Source organism: Protobothrops mucrosquamatus, unplaced genomic scaffold (assembly GCF_001527695.2).
Source record: "Protobothrops mucrosquamatus isolate PMUCROS unplaced genomic scaffold, P.Mucros_1.0 scaffold335, whole genome shotgun sequence".
Lineage (NCBI taxonomy): Eukaryota > Metazoa > Chordata > Lepidosauria > Squamata > Viperidae > Protobothrops > Protobothrops mucrosquamatus.
The window spans coordinates 509,932-533,750 of record NW_015386673.1 but is presented as its reverse complement, the minus strand read 5'-3'; the positions used below and the strand labels follow the sequence as shown (position 1 = coordinate 533,750).

General features: G+C 37.8%; 2 protein-coding genes across 2 annotated transcripts in view; one reads left to right on the top strand and one right to left on the bottom strand.

The window, feature by feature from the left end:
* Positions 1-537: 537 nt before the first annotated feature.
* On the bottom strand, positions 538-13,215 carry PEX3 (peroxisomal biogenesis factor 3). Its single transcript, XM_015815306.1, has 12 exons — positions 13,089-13,215; positions 11,227-11,358; positions 10,481-10,562; positions 8,708-8,751; positions 6,608-6,732; positions 5,458-5,524; positions 5,307-5,361; positions 5,064-5,229; positions 4,645-4,715; positions 3,103-3,225; positions 2,142-2,238; positions 538-1,615 (listed from the first exon to the last, which is right to left on the bottom strand). The coding sequence occupies exons 1-12, from the start codon at positions 13,159-13,161 to the stop codon at positions 1,532-1,534; spliced, it is 1,119 nt and encodes a 372-aa protein (XP_015670792.1). The 5' UTR covers positions 13,162-13,215; the 3' UTR covers positions 538-1,531.
* Positions 13,216-13,293: 78 nt separating this feature from the next.
* The window catches only part of ADAT2 (adenosine deaminase tRNA specific 2), an 11,482-nt gene continuing 956 nt past the window's right edge, over positions 13,294-23,819 (top strand). The window contains exons 1-4 of the mRNA XM_015815311.1: positions 13,294-13,463; positions 16,140-16,244; positions 20,913-21,063; positions 22,484-22,590. Coding sequence (XP_015670797.1) covers positions 13,392-13,463; positions 16,140-16,244; positions 20,913-21,063; positions 22,484-22,590 — 435 coding nt within the window. The 5' untranslated portion in view covers positions 13,294-13,391. The remainder of the gene's footprint in view (positions 13,464-16,139; positions 16,245-20,912; positions 21,064-22,483; positions 22,591-23,819) is intronic.

The window sequence follows — 23,819 nt, the reverse complement described above, 5'->3', positions numbered from 1 at the left end:
TATTAGTTTAAAGGTGTGCACACTTATGCAACCACGTTATTGTTTTTTTATTTTTTTTCCTCCTGAAAGATTTCAGTGTTTCAATTGAATTGTACGGCTTATGTTTCTATGAAAATTGGAAAAAATTCTGAAATAAATTATCTTGGTCTGATTTTTCCCCCAAAAAAACTTGGCATTTCAGTAGGGCTGTGTAGATTTTTTATATGCACTCTATTTCCAAGAGGCCTAGTTCCTACCTTAAAATACATAGGTTATTGCCATTGAAAATAAGTTTTTCATTTTAATGTTTATAATATATTTCTGTGCAGAGCATCAGTAGTGAAATTGTCTAAGACAACTTCAAAAGGGATAAATTCACGTTTGAGATTTAGCTATTGTTACCTTGTATTGTTACATTAGATCTTTTATTATTTGTATTAACTGATTAAACTGCAGCTTTGCAACTATCTGATGTTTCACTTTACATTCAAAGAACTGGGGATAAACTCTAAACAATAAATCCCTAATCTCATAAACAATATTGACCAGGACAGTATGTAATCTGTCAAAATAGTTTATTGTGATTCAGATATTTTGTAGGGATCCAAGTAAATACAAATTAAAAATATTTACAAAATGAATGTATACAGCAATAGCCATTTATAAACATTGTAAACATAATTTTTGCTAGAAACAATGCATTTCAATTCCAAACTTATACAGCAAGCTCAACATTGCACTTTTCAGACCCCAGCAGACCCTTAGCATATACTAGTCCCAGTCTGAAGAACCTAAAACTTTGAAAGCCATCTAGCCCATTGCTGGGTTGCTTATCTGCTCCCCCAAGTCAGCTTAAGAAAAACATTTGGTGGTTAAAAAAGAGAAAAGCATAATTACTCATCCACCACCAGAAATATAATAGGAGCATGATGATCTTTTGATCAAAGTCCCTCTTATTCAGTTGTAGAGTGAGAATTGTATGGTGGTTTTGTGCCAAGAGAAACTTCAACTAAAACCCATTCTCATTTACCAATGGGGGAAAATGGTGTCAGATATACCAGAACTGGGTTTAATAACTGGGTTATTTTTGTTCCATCTGCCTACTGTCATGTTGTGTTTCTAATACAACTGATAAGTCGCTGAATAGGAGAGAAACTGCAGAAAGATTTTATTACTCCAGCCTGAAAATCGACTGGACTTAGTTTTCCCATCATACTGTTGCTGTGGTAGTCTGCACAATTGTAAAGACTGCCATTAATCTTCAGAAGCTTTCTGTTGACAGTGCTCATTGCACTGTTTTTTTGTAAACAAGTTATTTAAAATTGACTGCCTCAATGCAAAGGCTTACAGCACAAAGATTTTGTTATATTAATAATTACTTTAGTCAGCTGTAGGAATTCCATTATAAAAATTTGGAAATGAACTTTTTAAAATGTGTTTGATTTACAAGGACAGTCATTCTATAGCACTCTGTTAAGAGTTTCATTATCAAAATGAATAGTCACAATAACTGGATACTAAATAGTATATTCTGTACATATTGAACAGCAGTTTACTTCTCTAGTTGTTGTGGGGTACTGAAGGCTTCATATACATTAGCAGCGAAGTCTTTCACTTGTTCCATCATTAATAAGTCCTAAAAAGAATATTCAGATATTTGATATTTGCTCTGTTTTATCATGGTGTACCATTTTTACCATATTAAGAACTGAAATTGAATCTTTGCAGTATTAGCATATCTACACTAAAGCAGCGCAAAGTCAAAATTAAAATATATGAAATAGAAGAGATGTAAAAGATTTGGGAAGGGGTGGGAATATAAAGGAAGCCTAAAGCCTTTTTTTCTGTCTCAAAAAGATTTAAGTTTTCCTCCTTTTATTACTGTCTAGTCATGAGAATAAAGAATAGGTTGAAAAAATGTCCCACCTTAATGATGAATATCTTAATCTGCTCATTATTTGTTATTCCCTGTTATTTTAATTTCGTTTTAAAACTCAATGGAATTTAGATTCAGCAAGGATGATATATAATTTTAAAATAGACTAAGGCTTCAGTGCTAAACACACTTACCTAAGAATAAATCCTACCAAACTAAGTCAGACTTATTTTCAAGGTTTGAATAGAATTTCATTTTAAGACAGGCAAAAAAGTGGTTTTCTTACCTGAACAAAATGGCTAGGTGTTTCGCTGCAGACTGAATGGATCTGCCCATTTATTATTGGAATTATCTTGGCTAGAGGAAGACTGGCACTGGAAAGACTAGGATAGGAAGAAAATACAGAAGTCTGTCTGCTTAATTACTTTTGCAATATACTGATATCACAGCCACTATTAAGACTATAAATATTGAATATCTACATCATGAACGTATGCAATACAAACTGTCCCTATACAATGCAACAGTGATAAGCAGGTGGGATACAAATGAATGGATTCCCAACTCTTCCATTTACATGCTCAATCTCTGTGTGAGCTGAGTATTCACATCACAGTTTTTGTTGGCTGCCAAGCATATTAGTTGACTGCAGTATCCCAATTCAAGAATTATCAGAAGCAAATTCTACTAAAATGTTCAAATAAAAAAAAGACAGTGATATAACTTTCCACATTAACACAGCCCTGCTCAAAGATTTTTGGCAATGGAAACAAGCAGGAGCAGCCATTTATGTGTGGCTCTTCCTAGACTGGAACAGAAAAAAAAAGTTGTTTTTTTTCTATGTTTTACCTAAATTGACAGCTGGTGATAAAAACAAAATGAGAGGCAGTAACTAGAAAATACTCTAGCTAATAAGGATTGTAAGCCATGTAATGGTATAATTCAGTTTGAAGTAGGCACGTTTATTCAAAGGTTAGGACAGCCACTCTATGGCCTCTTCCCTGCTCTGCACATACTTAACAATGAAAACACTTTAATTAGAACTATAGTGGAAGCTGTCATGATGGATGTCTTCCATGCATCTACTTTAAATAAGTTTTTCTGATTCTTTGAGAGGATTTGCGGGGTGTTTTGCTCAGAATACCATTGTGAAATGTGCCATTCCACTTTTAGTGGATAGAAAAAAAAAGATATAACTATTCTCTAATAAGAACTGGGAGCATTTGTAATATTAAAATCAGTTTTACCTGTTCATAGAGCCAGTATGGCATATGTCCAGTTCAGTAGGTCTGAAGAATTCTGCCATGTTATCCAGTAATCGACTAAATCCTCTATTTAAGCAACTGCTCAAAACTCTATTAAAATCTGGGCTGGAATGAAGAAAATATTCACAATTTGCAGGAAAAAACCTATAGTTGCATTATGCTGTCTTTTTATGTACAAATAATGAGCTATTCAGTTGCAGTTCACAAAATCTGATGGGTCATAGGCTATGCAACATAGGTTGTACATGTTCTAGGGAATTATAGATGTTACATACTGGAGGACAGAAGTTAATTCCACCTTCAATTCCGCAACACATACAAAGGAAACAAACTCAACACCATAGTTCAAAATGATACTTGTCATTAAACTCATATAGAAACATCCACTTCCTATCTATCAGCCCAAAATACCAATTAAGGCAATTTTTAAAATCTGTTCAAGTCAAAGCTTCCAACAATGATACACATTTCTCATCAGTTTTATGAATCAGTTTGCTTGTCACTCAGACTATAATGAATAAGTCGTTTCAGTACCCAAATTGCAGGCCATTTGGTTACAATAATAATTATGGTTTGGTCCAGCAACATCCACAGGAACTTTCATTTTGGATCATGAATGCAATATTGCAATGAATTTAAAAAGGTCTGCAATGCTCCCGATGTCAATCGGATCCCCCTCCATACCCCCTGTTCATGATGACACTGATTTACTCAATACAAAAGTGGAAATTAAAGTATCTGAGGGCATGAAGAGGATGTAAGGCACAAGGCTATTGGATTTATCACTTGAAGCCTTAGAATTATTGTCTTTTATTTGTATAAATGGATCTTTCATTTGTAAAGAGTTATAGAAAATACTATAAAAGCCACTAACATCTTAAATGTTGAAGATATCCAAATTTCAATTTACCCGTATATACTCGAGTATAAGCCGACCCGAATATAAGCCAAGGCACCTAATTTTACCACAAAGAACTGGGAAAAAATATTGACTCGAGTATAAGCCTAGGGTGGGAAATGAGGCAGCTACTGGTAACCATGAGGCCAAAGGTGCGCAGCTGCAGTAGGGGCCATATGTTTCCCGGGGTTATATTGGTTCCTGGCCGGGCTTCTCTTTCGCGGAGGGAGTCGCACTTCCGGGATTATTGTCATTAAAGTCTAAGAAGGCAACTCCGAAAACGTTTTGACCGAACCGCAAAACTCATTTTGCTCATGCACATTTGTAAGACTGCCGCCTAAAACTATTTTGTGACGTTACTGGATATAGATTAAGCCGGTGTCAACTTTTAGTGATTGCATAGATTTCCCCCCCCCCAAAAAAAGAACTACGGAACTTCCTCAGTTCTCGAGACGCTGACTCGAGTATAAGCCGAGGGGGGCATTTTTCAGCACAAAAAATGTGCTGAAAAACTCGGCTTATACTCGAGTATATATGGTATTCACATTTCCATTTTTTCTTGTTTTAAGTGTCATAAGATGTTGAGCATTAACATAGATTCAAGTCCTCGAAGTTTGGCTACCTACCTTTCTAACATATCTCTTGTTTCATTAAGTAACTTAATGGTAGCAACATCTTTTTCTGTAAGTTCATTAGCCTAGAAAGACAGAGAATAAAGGCAACTTGAATGTTTTCACAATTCATGTAACTGATATCTGCCTTGAATTGAAACCATGACTATTGTGATCCTACTCAAGAGCTGCACTGGAGTAAGAGTTTACTGTCTATATGTTATATTGCCAATGACATTGTGACAAATGAGGAAATCACTGGCAAAACACCACACACCAGAATGTTCCCCCCCCTCCTAATTTGGAAAAGCTGAAGCCAAATAAAAGATGTTAGATTCAAGATAAGTTCCAATTCTGCGAAAAATATACAGAATCAACCCCCTATTGTAGTTCAGAGTCAGACTGATTCCCCACTCTTAATACTATGCAAATACCTGGAAAGCTAAAGGATTCTCTTCATCCGGCATCATGTAATGACATAACTGGGATGGTGATGCAGCTTCTTCAGATGCAGAATCTTCAGGCTGTTCAATTACCTTTCTGATCTCTCTTAGCTTCTGCTCCAGATCCAAGAGGGAAAGGGCATGCTTGAGAGAAACACTGCAATGAGAAGAGTTAAACATCAATAGCGTGCATTCAAACCAAGTATTTTAGATTTTTAAAAGACCCTATTATACCTCTCAAATACATTCTGCACAGTCTTCTTAACCACGCTTATTAATTCGGTCAAACCTATGGCAGAAGAGAAAAGAGTAATTGAAGACCAATTCCTACTTGTTCAAACTTCATAATATAATTTTAGATAAACCAGTTTTATGGATAACTTACCATCTCCCAGGAGATGTTGAATACTTGATAAATATTGTTGTTGAACTTCTGGGGGAGCTAAAAGTGTCTGCAAGAAGGAAGACAGTGTTCCTTTGGTAGCAGAAAAAAATACAGACTATCTGTCCTGCATATCTTGCAGCAAATCAGAACAGACTTCTCCTTCCTTTACCTCTTCAGTAGCTGCTAAAATTCCTAAGATATTCCACTTCTTAAAGGACTCTGTCACCTTTTACAGTAAAACAGAACAATTTGTCTCTCCCCCCCCCCCCCCCCCCCCCANCTGTCACCTTTTACAGTAAAACAGAACAATTTGTCTCTCCCCCCCCCCCCCCCCGGGTAAAAGGTACATTCTTGCAATAATAAATGAAAGTTATCTTGGAAGCACAGCTAGAGCAAAGACAGGCAATCCATAGCCTTCCTGGAGTTCTTGTAGCCACTGAACTCCAGAACATTATGCTGCCAGAATTTGGTAACAAAGAGCAGCGGCAATTTTTACAAGTAAAATTGGTGTATTAAACCTCCAGTGAGAACCTGTCTAGTGGAATGGTTTAAGGCAGCAGGCTAAAAATCAGATGGTAAATTCCAGTCCTGCATAAAGCAGCTGAATGACTGGGCCAGCCAGTCTCTCTCAGCCCTAGGAAGAAGGCAATGGCAAACCACTTCTCAAAATGTTATCCAAGCAGCTGGTAGAGGTCTGTAAGGTCTGAAAGCCCAACGTCCAATAGGCTTCTTTTACTTTACAAGAAACCTTCATTCCCCTCTCCTGTCCAAATGAGGAAAAAGAGCTGAAAATTGGAGTCGCATCTCTAATGGTGCCATGGCATCACAAGCACATCCTCGGCCGCCCTCCTGAAAAACTGTTTAAGAGCAGTTCCCAGATATAAAGAAGGGTGATCAGTGCCAGGCTACAATATAGTCTTTTGAAGGTATCGTAAGATCAATATCCCATGCTTTTTGGTCATCATTCCATTTTGGAAAATTAGAGCACCATCTTACATATTTTCAATTCAGTAATCATAAATATTTTCACCATGCGGTCTGTTTCAATGAGATTTAAGCAAGCATAAAAGTATACTGGAGTATTCAAAGTATGTTTTCCTTTCTGAGTTTTCAACCCAGATATTTATCTATTTGAAAACAATCTACTTACAGTGCCATTTTTGCAAACTGCTGCATTGTCTAAGTAAATGTATCCACCAATAATATTTAATTGGACTCGGAGAAGAACTACGAGCATGCATGTGCTGTATACTGCTACAATACTCCTTGTAAAACCTTTAATAAAACAAAAATTTACCATGAAATACTGAACTTATCTTTAAAAAGAACATATTTCATCAATACAATCAAATAGTAGCTGCTTTTTGGAGACTTAAATCGGGGCTATACTTCTAGAAATTATTTTGGAGGGCAAATCTCCATTTCATTTTATTTTTCTAAAAACCTCTTTAAAAGAACAGCATAATTCAAAGCTCAAGCTAATCAAAGTACTAGATTTAGCTAAATAAAAGCTATTACTGTATATACATGGCTTTACTGATGCAAAGGGCTTAAAAAAAGATTTTACTTAAAAAATGCAAAAAAAATGGAGGAAACAAAGAATCTTCAATTACCAAAAGAATTGCAAAAGGGAAAATTTCAGGATTTTTAGATTCTATGTAAACACTTTTCTCACTATTATGACACATTCTAAGTAATGACAATCATTAACTGTGTTTTTACTGTTGCAATATATCCTTTTGAACTAAGGTAAATATAATATTATGTACGTGTGTTAAGGAGAGTCCTAATAAAATTGCTTCTATTGGATAGCAGCTGATGGAACAAAATTTACTTTTAAACATCACAGTCAGATGTACAGTATAAGTTAAAGGAAAGAGATTTTTGATGTGAAACAATAACTGAATCTGATGACTTATTGAGACTGAAGATATGTTTGGCCAGGCAGGAGACACAGGTAGCAAAGCTGACACCAAAGAGGAAGCATCGTGAAGCACGTTTTGAAAAATCTTGCTGAAGGCAAAGGTCAAGCAAAAAAAGCCCCCACATGCCTAGCACAAAGAAAGGATAAGTCACTAGCAAGCTCTTCTTCCAGTAGTTTTGAATGAAAGGCATTATGGCCACTAGAACCATAGTGAGGACAAAACAACACCAAGGTTGGTCACAGCTTCTAACATAATACACAGAGGGTGTAGAAGCTGGAGTTCAAGTTCTTGTCACATCCCAGTGGTGGTAATGAAGTCACTTGAGCTAAGCAGACTTTCATGAAAGCACAAGGCAAAGACACAGCAAGAGTATCCTGGAGCAGGCAGCTATATATAATAATAATAATAATAATAATAATAATAATAATAATAATAATAATAATAATAATAATAATAATAATACATAACATCCCAGAATTAAAATTGTTGATATGAAAGACAAAAAGTCTGGATGTTGCAGTACCTGGAGACCGCAGAACAGAAGGAGAAAGAACTGGAGAAAATCACAAAATACAAACACAGGCAAATACAAGTAGAACAACTGGCAAAAGAAACCAAAGATAGTACCAAGATAGGCACCTTGGGTGCAATCCCAAAACATCTGGGGCACCACTCAAACACCATCAGCACTGATGAAATTACCATCAGTCAATTGCAAAAGACAGCTTTACATGAAAGAGCTTACATCTTGTGATGATACCTCTAACACCAAACGACATCTGCCTATTCCAAGTCTTTGGAAAGGATTATTTTCTATTGAGCCAAACTACCATCCCAAATGCTCTTGGCAATAGTGTGAAGAAAGAGTTTGAAGGACACACAATTAAAATTCCAATTGTGTTTAGTGCTGGTGAACTGAGATTCCTACTTAATTTTGAATGGTGCTATGTGGTAAACGCTGAGGTGAGAGAGTGAGAGAGAGGCTTTTTTTTAATACACACTATTACAAAGAGAAGGTTTAAAATTAGAGAAAATAAAATAAGGTGGAAAATAACTACACATCTAAGGGCAGAAATCACTTATCTAGGAGAGATAACTATGGTCACCATAAGAATTCAAAATTAATTCAACAGAATTCCACTTAACAAATAGTAAGGCTTATTTCTGAATAAATACGCTTTCTTCATGACAAATCATAATGTTCATTAGGATAGTGCTTGAAGCACAGTAGCCAAGAAGCTTAATACTGAAGAAAGAAAAGTCTCATTCTGTGTATACCTAAAGAGGCTCAATGGATCACAAGCACAATGATTCATTTGACTTACTTATAATCTTCAATTCTTCCCATATTTCTAACTTATTGGCTGGCCTACAGAAAGAATAGAATAAATGCATTTATAATTAATTGAAGAGCTCCATTTCAATCCACATCAAACAAAAAAAGCCAAACATAAAAATATGAGGGAGAAAATAAATGCTGGGATTTTGGAAAGTGATACTGTAATAAGGAGAATGCTTGCAAAGCACAGAAACTTATGCAATGATGCCATTCAGTTGAGAGACACTATTCCATCAACAGAATGGATCCTTAATCCTACCCATTCTTCTGCGCACATTGGAAAGGAGCAGGAAGTTCAACTGCATAAGCATGACTGCTCATATAGCACTGGAACAAATCTGTATTTGTGATGCTGAAAAAAATACAAATGTGTAGCCCTAGGTTGCCTTGGTAATAAATATTTTAGAATAGGGCTTTTCAACCTTTTCACCCATTGTACCACTTTTACCACCAGTCGCCTAGCAAGGTGTCAAAAACTTGATGACCCCCCCAAAAGGAAAAAAGTGATAAAGTACAGGTAGTCCTCGACTTACAACAGTTCGCTTAGTGACTGTTCGGAGTTACAATGGCACTGAAAAAAGTGCCCCCCAAGCCACAGCCGAGCAAGACACCTGCCTGCCTGCCCGGCGGTGCTCTTCTCCTGTCCAAGGTTTTCATTGTTGTGAGCATCTGTTGAGGATTGGCAGCAGGGGTGGGATGGGGGGGTGTTTGGTTTTTATTCCCCCCGTCTGCTGGGTGGTTGCAGCAGGTTTTGGTCAATTCACATGACTCTGGGACACTGTGACCATCATAAATATGAGTCAGTGGCCAAGCATCTTAATGTAAATCACAAGACCCTGGAGATGCTGCAACATTCCAGCTGATCGGCGCATCTTCTGGGTTCAGCAGAAGCGCCAGGATCAGTGCTGCTTTCCAGCTGATGGGTGCTTCTTCAGGGCTCAGCAGAAGCACCAGGATCAGCGCCGAGCTACAGATGGAGCCTGGCGCTGATCCTGGTGCTTCCACTGAGCCCTGAGAGCCCCGACCAGCTGGAAAGCGGCACTGATTCTGGTGCTTCCGCTGAGCCCTGACAGCAGGTCCAGCCATCTCTCACTCAGGCTTGTGCGGTGCTGCCACTGGTTCAGCTCATTCCCCTCCCCCACTATCTGCCAGGTGCCAAAGTACCACAGGTGGTACCCGTACCACTGGTTGAAAAGCCCTGTTTTAGACGTCATGTTAAAAAAAAGTAATTTAGCCAAAATGCAGGATCATCTATGAGTTTCATGCATAAAACAACAGCATTAAAGGGATTCAGACCCTTTAATGGCAAAGTTTTCCTCCTCTAAAGTCAATTAATATGCTTTCCGCCGCGCCCTCAAGACATGGCTTTTTCAGCAAGCGGGTCTGGCCTAGGGAGAATTTTAAATAGGGACAATTTTAATCATTATTTTAACATGACACAGCGGTAAATATTTGTTTTTAATTGGTTTTTATTGGGGATAATGCTTTGGTACTGTTTTAATATGCTGTGAGCCGCCCTGAGTCCTGTGGGGAGAAGGGCGGCATATAAGTCTAATAAATAAATAAATAAATAAATAAATAATACATGTTAAGCTATTTAAATCTTACATGACTTTGGCAAGAAAACACTTTAACAGAGTGTTTTGTTACAGAAAACAAATAGTTTGTCCATGCTAACATTATGTACATACACACTACGAAAACCTAAAGGGCGGTATCCAGAACAAACTATAATAATCTCTTGACAATTTATGCTTACTTGTTTTTCAGCAGGGAAGTGAGACTCTCAGAATTCAGCTGATACATCAAAGTGTCTCTTAATGTTGGAAGCATTGATAGTACTAAAAAGCAGATGATAGGAAGAATAATTAGAAGGCGTGGAGCATCATCAACAAAGTAAAAACAGTAACTTAAGTGTAAACAGTGAGGATGTTACTGTAGAACTGATGTAAAGACCTCTATAACATAATTCTAACATTGGTAGAAATATTTAAGCCTTATTTAAAATAGCCTTTAGAAAACAATAAATATAAGGATCACTGACAGCCCATCAATTTCAAAAGGAATCTGCTATGTGAGATTACACATTATTGGTAAAAAACACACAGCGCCCTCCTAAAAATGCAGAACTAGACATATGACTCTCTGAATCCTATTTATTATGCTAACCTGTCCATATTGGCATGATTAACCATACCAATTTAGTTCACACATAGTACCAAACTACAGTACTAAACTAATCATGTTTTGCATGATAAATTGCTGAATTATGATTTATAGTCAATTAACAATTTAGAAATGGAAAATATAGCTTACAAATTTATGTTTTGATGAGCTGCCCAAATTAGCAAATATTGTTCTAAGTATTATTTTGTCTGCAGCAATTGTTTCATTAAGGAAACAGGAGTTAGATGTTAAAACAAGTATTGAAAAAAAAGGGAATTTGACAGTGAGCTTCAGACTTTGGTATCTTTGACAAGCAAAATAGCTACAGTATCACTTTACCTGTCATATTGCAAGTCCTCTGATTACTTTCAAAATGATACTGCCTTCTTGCTTGTGCTATATATTCTGCTGCTTCTCTTTCTTGAATTTCTTTCATTTTTTTCTGACCATATTTTCCAAGTACATAAACCCCTACAAAAGACAAACACACATACATATCACACTATCACACTGAAATACCAAGCCAGTAATAATTTGGGATATGATTGATCAGCCTAAGAATAATATACGCCCAGAGAAGCATTAAAGGAAGAACCGCACTTGGCAACACCGTGGGGTGAAGCTTCTGTACTTAGAAAAAAGAGTATACTTTCTCAAGTGTGTGACAAGATACAATTGGAACAGGAAAGTATTGTACAAGTCTGTTCATGCAATTGTGAATGAAGATGGAGGTTGATCCAGAACATGTGAACTAATTAAAGAATCTGTCTGAACTTGAACCTCTTTCATCAGTAGGATCTACATCTCCATTGGGGGAACTTTTTCAGGCAAGATAAATTTTTAACTAAGTATTCCTTAAACAAGCACTCTCCAGATGTACTATGTATCAGTTTCCATTCCTGCCTAAGCCAAAACAGCCATTGGTTGGTTATTCAATATCAACAGCAACACATCTAAACAGTTTTAATTAATGGCTCAAGTTGTGACGCTTGATTCCATCTAGCCAAAAATGATTCGGGATCAAATAATACCATTAACAGTGCTTCAAGACAGATTTTGAAGCATTGCCTTTAATCCACAACTTCATCCAGGTCCAACAAACGTGACTGTAGCTCTCTGTCATCCTTTACTTCATTGTCCTATTTGTATAAGGCCCCAGGAAAAAAAAATCTGTCACTTATTTTTCAGAGCAAAATGAACAACAGGAAGTTATTTTTCCTCTTCTGCTAAGATAATGCTCTTGGAATTATAGCTAAACTTGCTTGCTTTGTAACTCTAAAGGGAAAAATGGTTTAAGCTGATGTGACAAATAGGAGCTCAAGTAAGCATATGCTTGAATCTTCTTTCCTCCTGTTCGTTATTACTTGTTTATTTTAATTTCGTTTGTTGTAACAAATGCTATAAAATAAATTCACCATAGTATATCAATTTTAAAAGGCAGAAATATCAGCATATGTACAATAAGGAGCAAAACAATCTGGAAAGGAGGGAAGTGTGGTCAGTAGGAGGCAAGGTGAGTTCTTCACTCTCCCCATATCTACCTCTCTTGCAAGATGATGAGATTTTAGTCAATATATGTGAGCATAAATCAATTTTAAAAGGCAGAAATATCAGCATATGTACAAAAAGGCACAAAACAAGTCTGTAAAGGAGGGAAACGTGGTCAGTTTGAGGTCTTCGCTCTTCCCCATATCGACCTCTCGTGCAAGATGATGAGATTTTAGCCAATAATATGTGAGCATAAATCAATTTTAAAAGGCAGAAATATCAGCATATGTACAAAAAGGCACAAAACAAGTCTGTAAAGGAGGGAAACGTGGCCAGTTTGAGGTCTTCACTCTTCCCCATATCGACCTCTCGTGCAAGATGATGAGATTTTAGCCAATAATATGTGAGCATACAGAACTAAGAAGAAAATTGGTAATCAGAAGTAAGGCGGCATTCTCATGCACCCTTCCTTGTAAGCAAGCCCATTCAGCATAGTGGACTTATGACTGGGTAAACGAAGCAAAACTTAAGGAAACGTCCTGCAGATTTCAGGGGGCGGACGCCTCTCGCTCTGGGCACGGCTGGGGCCGAAAGGGGGCAGCAGCAAGAGCGCAGGGGCGTTCGGGATCAGGTAGGGCTGCTTGTTAACATCTGTTTCGGGACAGCAAAGCACAGCAAGCGAAGGCCCGGAAAATGCCCGGTGGGAAACTCACCGCCCAGGAAAGCGCCGAGGAAAAAGCATTTCTTTTTGTGACGCTTCAGGAAGCCCCACACGGCCGGCAGCATCGCGGCGGCGGCGGCAGAGGAGGATTCTCAGGCGAGCCGCCGCTCCGCCTACCCGTCCCCGGCGCGCCGCAGGAAGCCCTGCCCCTCGTCTCCGACGCCGGCTTCGTTTCGGCCCACGTCCTCCCCGCATTCGAGTCCCCCAGCTGGCCGCGGTTCGTCCTTCATCTTTCTCCCTCGGATCTGTTCGCTGTTTTCTTTTCGTTCCGTAAGCGACGCTTTCCTTTCCAGAGATGGAAGCGGCGAAGAAGTGGCGGGTGAGCGCGGGGGAAACTGAGGCCTGGATGGACAGAGCTGTACATATGGTGAGGGTTCATTCGCAAAGAAGTAACCAAAGGGGGTGTAGCAGGGCGGTCGTATTGCAAGGAAAAAGAAAGGAAACAAACAATTTTCGGGGTTGCGAGCTTTTCGGAGCTGGGAGATGAAAAAAAGACTAACGCATTTATTGGATGACATCCACGTGTGAATTATTTGGGAGTTATCTTTTGTGCCGTCCATCTCACTCGGTCGGGTGCCTCTTCGGATTGAGTAGTGGCCTTTTATCATCTTAAATAAGGTTTCTAGGGTTTTTGAAATGAGGGGTCCTTGGTGCTCTCTGAGCTTGGTTATATTCTTGCAGACATTTTTCATTACCTAAACTAGGTAACACCATCAGTGCTAGATGAGCATTAACCAAACTAGGTAACATCATCATGACTAGTACTGATGATGTTATCTAGTTTGAGGAATGAAAGGTCTGCAAGAAACAACCAAGCTCAGAGAGCACTGAAGACCCCTCACCTATCGAATATTATTGAATTTATATAACCAATTTTTCCAGTATCTCCTAGAGACCAGGGGTAGGCAACCTCGGCTCTTTTATGACTCATGGACTTCTGGGAGTTGAAGTCCATGAGTCATAAAAAAGCCGAGGTTGCCTACCCCTGTCCTAGACAGAACAGCAGGAATCTGACGTGAAGAATTATTTGTGAGTGCAATTCCAATTCTCATAGCTAATAAGGAAAAGCTAATGGCAGACATTGTTGCCTAGAAACTCAGGCACCCAGGGTTTGGCAGGGAGCTGATAAGAATTTGATCCCTGAATTTGAGAGAGACTTTTACCTTTGCAAAGAGGCTTCTTTTTCCACTCAAAAATATGAATCGCCAAGTAATTCAGGGAAAACAAAAAGCATTTATTAGGGGGCAGGGGGGGTACAGAAACAAATGATGCATTCAGTATTTGTGTTATATCAAAAAGCAAGTGATCAGACATTGATTATATGTGAGAATTGAACAATAGAAAAACCTTAATTCTAGGTTTTCATTCAACAAGTGGCAAATTTATGGATTATATCACTTTCTTTCCCAGTCAGGTTTCCATCTTTTTTTTAAAACTTACAAGTGTATTCAAGGACTTCCAGAATACCCTCTCCTATTGTTTAGTTTCCAAAGGCTAGGTTTTGCAAGTGAAAAAAAAGACATGATTTTGGCTAAAAGGAAAACATGGTTTCCTGTATTTCAGCAGGAGGCATGACTGCTATGCTAAAATGCTAGCATCACCTTTATTAAAAATCTAACCATGAAGCCTAAACTTCCAGACTGACAACATGAGTAGGAATATATTTGAGTGAACATTCATGTGATGAATAGGATCCTACTCTAGAAAAAGGTGATCCTGCCTCCAAATTTCATTTAAGATACCAGCCCTCAGTTCCTTATTAATATGTGTTGCCCAAAGACAGCGTTTTTTAACCTCAGCAATTGAACCTCAACTTCAGTAGTCTAACAAACAGGCTCTGTTCTGGAAGAAGGAACTATTTATCTTTCCTGAGAACATTTATCCATATGTCTACTTTTGCCATCTATTACAATATTTTATTTTTATCCCACCTTTATTATTTTTATAAATAACTCAGGTGGTTATTTCCTCCTCATATTTTCCCCACAACAATAAATCTGTGAGGTGGGTTGGGCTGAGAAAGAGTGAAAGAGAAAACTTTCTAGCCTGGTACCTTAACCACTAGACCAAACAAATTATGCCATATTACATGAGTAGCAGTTGCTTTGTCTGATTAAACAAAAGCATTGTAAATGAAAATGTAATTGAACCAGAGTAAGCTATTGATTCAGGTATAGCTCAGCCAATAAATCACAGCTGTGCATGGTTTTCTTGCTGTGTACTAATTTCAATTTGCTTTTCTTTTGAGAATTGGGAGGTGGGGGGCAAAAGTAAGTGCCAGCACTTATGTCCTTTATTTTGCTATGTATGTGATCCATTCGATCAGAAATGTTGGTTTCTCATTGTTGTATAGCAGACATGTCAAACTCGTGACGTCACGTGACGTCGCGCAACTTATCGGAGCTTTTTCGCCATTGCCGGCAATGGGGTGGGCGCGGCTCCGGTATGATGAAACCGGCCCGTGGGCCGGCAGTTTGACACCCCTGTTGTATAGTATTGTTCTTGTACTGGGAAAACAGTTGCATTCGTTTACTGACTGTCTCATGAAGTGACTGTTTCCTCCTTCCTTGCAGAGAAGAGAGATTGGAGAGGAAAGGATTATAGGAGAATAAACAGGCACACAGTGGAGAATACACATCAAAGAGATTTTCTAGTGCTGGCTATTTGCCAGTGCATTCCTTTTGATGTGTTTTCCCATTGTGTGCCTGTTTACTTTCTTTTAATTTTTTCCTCTACAATGAATGTAAATACAGACATCCATTCCCTTCTTATTAATTATCCCTGAACCTGGGTGAGCATTCCAAAGGGCTGGGGAATGGGAAAAAGGAAAGCTGAAGTTAAGTCATAAGCATAGTCAGACTCATATGACTTTCCACTTAGTGTCTTGTGTCACTTGCTGACCAAGTTTCTGGTCCCAGACTACCTCTAATGGAGTAAGTGCAGCTGAATGCATTGTGTTTCTGAACTTGCAATCCATGATAAATATGATACCACATCCCTCTTTTAACAGTGCTGTTGCTAATTACTTTGTGTGTATTGATAGGCTAAAGATGCACTTAAGAACGGTGAAGTACCTGTTGGTTGCCTCATGGTCTACAATAATGAGATTGTGGGAAAAGGAAGGAATGAAGTTAACGAAACGAAAAATGTAAGTGATTTAGGGAATCCTATCCTTTGCACTACATATATAAATAGAACAATCCTCAAGTAGGTTTAAAGAAATTCATTACTTCAGCTATGTTTAAAACCTGTCTTGCATAATTTGGGAATCACATAGCAAATTACTATTTTGGAATTTTTCTGTTTTGAGTTCCTGTTTTCTAAAATTCTGGTTAAAAATGCTGTGTTCTCTATAAACACATCTGGAAAACCATTTTATATTTTTCTTATAAGTAGCCTTGGGTTATGTCTGTGTGTTCAGCGACTATTAAAAGTTAAAATAGTCTTGAATGAAGGGGACTTGTGACTGGTCCTCAGAGTTTGGCTGTTACTGTTGTACTCTGAGGTCTACCTGTAACTTAAGAGGGACATTATACCTTTTTTTTAATAGAAAATGTTTAGTGTTGATCTCTGAATGCTAGTGAACTTCAATTATTACTATTTTTTATGTACAAATTGTTTTATTTTTCTTTTATCAACTGTTCCACATTTAGTTTTGTTACTATTACCTCGACAAGACCAAGTTTCAAAATATAGTGATAATAGTTCACAGTGTCCCAATTTTCAAATGTATTGTATTTTAATTCCCACAATCCCTCGGACAGAATAGTCATTGGCTGATGATTATGGAAACTTTATTTTAGCAAGATTGGGAAAGATTGGTGGATATATTACATTAATATATATTGGATGTATAATGAAATCAAAACTAAAAAGTTCAAACAATAAAAACTAAACTTTCAGAATTTCATAATAAATTAGAAACTCATGACCTATTGAGTCATTATTTCAGAGCTATTTTCTTACCTAAACAGAGAAACAGAATGACCAAGGGTGGGCAAAAAATAGTGGAAGCAAGAGTGACTTCCAACTTTGCAGTGACTTTACCATTGAATTTCCTTATGGGAATCTGGCAGGGACCAAGGGATTGTGAGACTTTCTGGGTAATTGTCACAAAATGTTGAAAATGAAGATCATGTGACCCCAGTGGCAGCAGCCAATAGCCAACATTTCCCAAAGTTGGAAAGTGCAATGCAGAAATAAACACGTCATGGTTTTCACAAGAAGATTCTAATCTCCCCAAAGTATACACTCACTCGGTCATTACTGGAGTTATTCATCTACATGGAATGGGGAAGAGAACAAGTACAACAATAAGAACAACTGTGAAACCTGGCTTGAATACATGTTTGTTTGTTTATTATGTTTATTATGATGATGAAATATAACTCTACTCCTGCCCCTTAAGAAGTCTTCAGCATAGTTGGAGATGATGGAAACTTCAATGTCCCTGGCAATTCATTCAAAACAATGAACTCTATCTAACTGATTTTATGAGGAGAAAATTTTAACAGTTCTTAATAAGAACCGAGAGCATTTTAAGTCAGGAATTCTGCCAGCTTTCAGGAAGCAATTGTAGTTGCACCCTAGAGTGTTTTATAGGATTTACGGCACCTGCTAAGCACAATCTCTTGAAGGACTATTCACATTAAAATTAATTTGTAAGATGGTATTATAACAGTAGATTATAGCTAAATGCATTCTATTTGCTTCACATTTTCTATTAATGTTCAGTTCCTTTTATTGAGTAGCATACTTTCATCTATCCAAGAATTAATTTGGCCATTGTTTTCAATTTGTACTTATAAATTTATAGTACAAAGCATATCGTGAAATATATAAGCTATTTAAAAAAAACAGTGAGGGAAGAGCCTTACATATCTAGATTGTGCATGCTTTGCTAAACAAAAAAAACACTTCCTATTTTGTAACTATATGTTTTATTAAAATATTTAGATTGGTGTTAGAAATCACCCTTTTTAGAAAGTGATACACTGACCAAGTGATGCACTTTTGGGTAATTGTTCAATGGGCAACGTTTTGAACATGAACTGTCTTTTGGATTATTTGGAAATTACAGGAAATTCAGAATGGAACAATGAGATTGCTAAATGAATACAAACAGATCATATTCTGCGAGTTTGATACAAGGTATACTAACTCTTAGTTGCCAGCCACAGTTCATAAAGGTGGCTTGTTTAAACACCTTTTTTTCCTGAATGTCTTCAGGGCTCCGGTCAACCTGCTTGAATCTGCCCAAATACTACAATTATTTTCAAAACTTTTTCTAAGCTTCTCCCTGCCACTGGAGGTAAAGCTGCAGGAAATTATAGATTTTACTACTGATTTTTATCCTTGTTCTGCTTTTTATTTTGTTGATAGGAGGACTGCTGCTTTTTGTCTTTACAAACTGCTTTGAGAGTCTTGTCAACCTCAAATGAAGCTGTGCGCGCGAGCACGCGGGCTTGCCCCTCGCACAAAACTATCCACTCTTCCCCACCTCATCCTTGTCAGGCCGCCAACCCGGAAAGGTTGGGAATCGCTGATGTAGATTATATTGCAAAGAAATGAAAGTACATGCATGTAAAGGCTTCAGTGCCAAATGCTGCCATAATTGGAAAAAAACCAACAGGTGATGTAATCCATGAACATGTATAAAGCTCATGAGAGCATTTCCTATTCTCTCCGGTAGATCAATCTTTTTCCTTGCATTAATTGTTGGAAGGGTTAAATGCAAAATATAGAGTTGATACCTGGCAGATAGGGGAAAAATTTTGCTTGTACCAATCCTGTTTTTGATCAAACAGCTGTTGTTTTTTCCTGTTCTCTTTGTCCTTACTTGTTTCAGACATTGAGATGGAAAAGTCAGTAAAGCAGAGACACAGCTCCATGCCTTTTTTTTTTTTTTGATGATTTTTATTGTTTTGACACTGGATTGCTGTGGCTCTTGCAGGTTTTTTTGTTCTGTTCTGGAATTGTCTTTTGAAATTGCTCCAGTAAAATAAAAATAAAAGGCACTCTATAAAATAACATCAGTGCAGTGAAATAAGATCTCAGCTATATTGTTTGTCATTGACCTTCCCTACTTTACAGTGGAAATTTTGAAAATCCATTATATCAGGGGTGTCAAACTCAATTTGATTGAGGGCTGCATCAGCATTGCAGTTGCCCTCGGGGGGGGCGGGGGGGCGGCCTACTGGGTGGGTGTGGACAGAGTGGGTGTGGCCTGCTGGGTGGGCGTGGCCAGCTCTACATCGTTCACATCAAGGGTGCCTGTGGGGGCTTGGGCAGGAGTGGGACAGATCTGAGGGTCTCTGGCAGAAGGGGGTGGGACCGGGGCAAGCGCCAAGGCATGGTCCATTTCTTCATTTCTCACAAAGGGTGACACCTCCCCAGCATGCACCCAGGGGGCGGGGCCGATGCAGCAGGGGCTGGTTCCTCGCTGTTTCCAGACGGCCTTGTGGAGCTAAGACAGAATGTGTTTCAGCATAGATGGCCACCACAAAATTGTACATTGGCTCCCGGCCGGCCTGGGCCAGGGCCAAGGCAGCGGGGGCTGTTCCCTCACTGTTTCCAGGATGGCTTCGCGGGCCACATGAAACCACTTCGCGGGCCGCATCCGGCCCCTGAGCCTTGTGTTTGACATGTTTGCATTATATAAAAAGATTTGTAACCATTGCAACTGTTAGGCTTGTGTAGATGCTTTACAAAGATATAAAGATTGTGCCCTATTCTACTATGACTTTTTTTTTAATGAGGCCTGGATTCTGACAGGCTGCTTTGATAGTATGAAGATACTTATATGTCAGCCAGGGGAATGTACCCCTTAGAGTGACAGACTAGGATTGGGGGAGCACAAGGTGAAGTCTACTCTCAACCGTCAAAGTGTCCAGAATGACATAGCCAATTATTCTCTGTCAGTCTAAGGCGTTGCATTGACACCAGCATTTCCCTCAGCCTTGGAGGCTTCCTGGGTGATCTGGAACCAATTATCGTCTCTCAACTCAACCTACCTCACAATGCTGTTGTGAGAAATAATTGGAGGAGAGATTGCTGTGTACAGCACCTGGAGCTTCTGGTGAAAAGGCAGGATGTAAACCTAGCAAATAAATAAATTGTAACAAATTTCCAACAAGGGTCAGTCTCACTTGTGTTATTTTGTTTTATTTTGCTTATAAAGCAAATTCTAAAAGACACTGAGTTATAATCTTGCCCATGTCTCTTAATACAGTACAGTAAGCATCCTCAGGCATAAGAACATATTTCACTCCATTCTTCAGTGAATTGATTGAATTGTCTTAATCCAAACAGAATCTGGACTACCTCAAGCAAATTAGTTTTCAGCTTTGGGGAACCGTGAAAAACATGGAGAATACAATCACAGAAATGAAGAAAACTAACCTTTCTCAACCACTGTCCATGCTGCCTTGTAATAATGAGAATGCTAATCTCCATACACTAGAGGGCAGTAGATTGAGGAAACCTGTCCTAGGCCATCTTGTCCAAACTGTAATTCTTGTAATTCTATTAAAAACAGAGTTCTTTTTCCTTGTATGTGTGTTCTATTTATTTTATTAAATTGGTTCCCCCCCCCATCTTAATCACAGTGTAACTGTAGGCGGCTTACAATGTTAAAAAAGGATAAAACTATACGAAGCAGGCATATGACACTCCCCCGTTGGAGCCCTGGGCCAACTGGCAAAGCCAGGTTTTGAGGCCTTTATGAAAAGTCAGGATACTTTATATGCAAAGTAACCCATTTTATGTGGCACCAGTTCTGATTTTTTTTTATTTTTTTTTTGCTTTATTCCCACAGGCTACTCGCCATGCAGAAATGGTAGCAATTGATCAGGTCTTGGACTGGTGTCAACAGCACAAGAAGAAACCTGAAGAGGTTTTTACCCACACAGTATTATATGTCACAGTTGAGCCCTGTATTATGTGTGCAGCTGCTCTTCGAATGATGAGTATCCTTCTCCAAATGTTGGCCACTTATTCCTTAATACAGAATTCTGTTTCTCAACTTGAGGGACCATGGAAAGAAGGTCCTCTATGCTATTGTTCTCCAACTGGGTATTCAGAGTCATACAACCTCTGAATTTTTATTAGCAAATATTGAGATGGATAGGCTAGAAAAGAAAGTGATATTCCGGGTCAAGTCCACATCAGGCAGGGCAAGTGCTTGTGCAATATGTGAAATTTTGGAATTTTGCTATGGCAGGAATATATTCATTTACGCTTCTTCTCGCCAAAACATTTTGTTAAATGTCTGGTTCTGGATGATGGGGTGTAGAAAGGAAATTCAGCAATATTTTTGCCCTCTATTTATGGGTTGGAAGGTATCTTTTGTTGGAGCAGGGAAAATGAGAACTATTTTGTCTGAGCAAGTTACCACTTTTGTAATAAGTTGTCTATGGAAAGGATGAATCTATGTATTGTAAATGAAAGGAGATTATTATTACTACATTGCTTTTTTCTTTTAATGTTGTATATTGGGGTCATTGGGAATTGAGCAGTACTATATATAAATGTAAATAATAATGATAAATATTTAATAATAATATAAAATATAAATGACAATAGAAATTCTGAAAATGGAATACCAAAAAGAAAAAAGAAAACAATCCAGTTTTGGAAAGATCTATGTGAAATTCAAAAAGACTATAATAAAAATGCTAGATGGATAAAAGAATTTGAAGATGGATGTAGTAAAAATCAAGTGGAAGAACTACTGTAATAATAACAGCACAAATGGTTAATCATGTGAAAACAGTTAATAAAAAATTGGTGAGAACATATAACTGAAAAAGTTGTTGAAAATGAACAACTTAAAATATTGTATTGTGGGAATTTCAAATACAAACTGATAAAGTCTTGGCTGATAACACACCAGATTTAACTGTGGTTGAAAAGAAGGAAATGTGGGAAATTGATAATATCAGGAGATAGTATAGAAGATAAAGAATTGGAGATTACAGAGTACTGAGATCTGAAAATCAAAAATGAAAGATTAGGGCATAAACCGGCTGTGGTGATCTCAGTGGTTATTGGCATACCAAAGAATCTTGGTCGGCACTTAGAAAAACTGTGCATTGTCAAAATTTCCATCTGTCAATTACAAGAAACCCCGCTGCTTGGATATGAATATTTACCATGCCAATACAATCCAATATCCCAGGTCCTTGGGAAGAACTCAATGTGTATGAAGGCCAACACCAGCTAAAGAACTGGCAGCTGTGAGTTCACGTATTGATGGTGGTGGTGATGGTGGAGGAAAGTTGGCATATTAAAAGTAGCTGGACTGTCAATTTGTTAGTATCTGTATATTATATAGTATCTGTATATGACTTCTTATCTAACCTAGTTAATGCCTTAACTGATCTGCATAAATCCCGTTGGTTGTGTATGGTTGCCAAAATGAACGGTTTGGAGGCTGTGGCTCAGTTCTGAATATCTCTTCTGCTACCTTAACAGATACAGGGGAACCATTTCAAGTGAGTAACTTATTATGGTGCCTTTCTATGTATTCATAAGAATGTAATATATCAAAGCGTGTAGCAATGAAGACTTTGCTCTAGTCTAGAAGGCCAAATCAACATTTTGGAAGTCAGCATGTACAAATTATTTCAGGACTTAAGCCACCCATTTTTTAAAATTGAGATGATTGACTGGAATGCTTTTCTCTAATACAGAATCTGTATGTTCTCCTGCATTTTGTAGTTGAGTGGGATATTTTTTGTAGTTTAATAAAAAAATAAGACTTTGGAATAACTGCTGATAATCAAGGTAGGTTCAGTGAATGCACCTAACCACTGAAATTAAGTCCAGAGGTAGAAAATCAAAGGACTTTTTGTATAACAATTGTTTCTTTGTCTAAATATCAAATAGAAAAAGAAAAATTATTTGTTTGTGTTTAGATAAAACAAAATTGCAACTGTAGAAATAAAATTGGATTTTAAAAAGGAATCAGCATGTTTTCTGATATTTCATCTAGTGATTACATTTTAGCTGTGCGTTGTATTACAAGCAGAAATGTTTGCATTTTAAAAATCTTCAAACATTATAGAAAGCAGTCCTTCATTTAACTATATGCTTTTTAAATTTCTTGTTCACTGAGAATATCTTGTTTTAGGTGTGTGTGTGTGTGTGTGTGTGTGTGTGTGTGTGTGTGTGTGTGCCTATATATTTCAAGAAATGAATATTATCTAAGGATAATCTGTGGGTATAGTATCATTAAGTTATTGTGCTGGGTCAAGAGATCTTGACAACTAGAGAGAAAACCAATTGATGAAAACAAGTTTTTGGCAGAAACTCTCTGTGGACCTACTAACCAACAATCCATGATTATCTTTTCACATTTGTTTTAAGGTCGTATTTCTGAGATTTCTTTAACCACAGTTTCATAGTTCCATGTCCTGGTTTCCAAGAGTTTCTTAAAATTGATACTTCCCAATTTATAAGTGTAGTTTCATAAATTCAAGAATTGTTGAGCCATAACATTTGGGGTGGGTTGAAAGAAGCAAATGCACTTACTTACATGTCCACTTAAATAGTTTTGTTTCCAATCATAGCTACCTGAACTCTAAAAAGACTCCTTTAAGAATTTGTACCAGTCAAATGAAGGAAAGAAAAAAGGATTGTAAAAATGCCTCCTCCCAATTGTTCCAAAAATGCCCATGAAATATGGTTCTGCTGAAAAAAACCTCTTCCGATAACATATTTA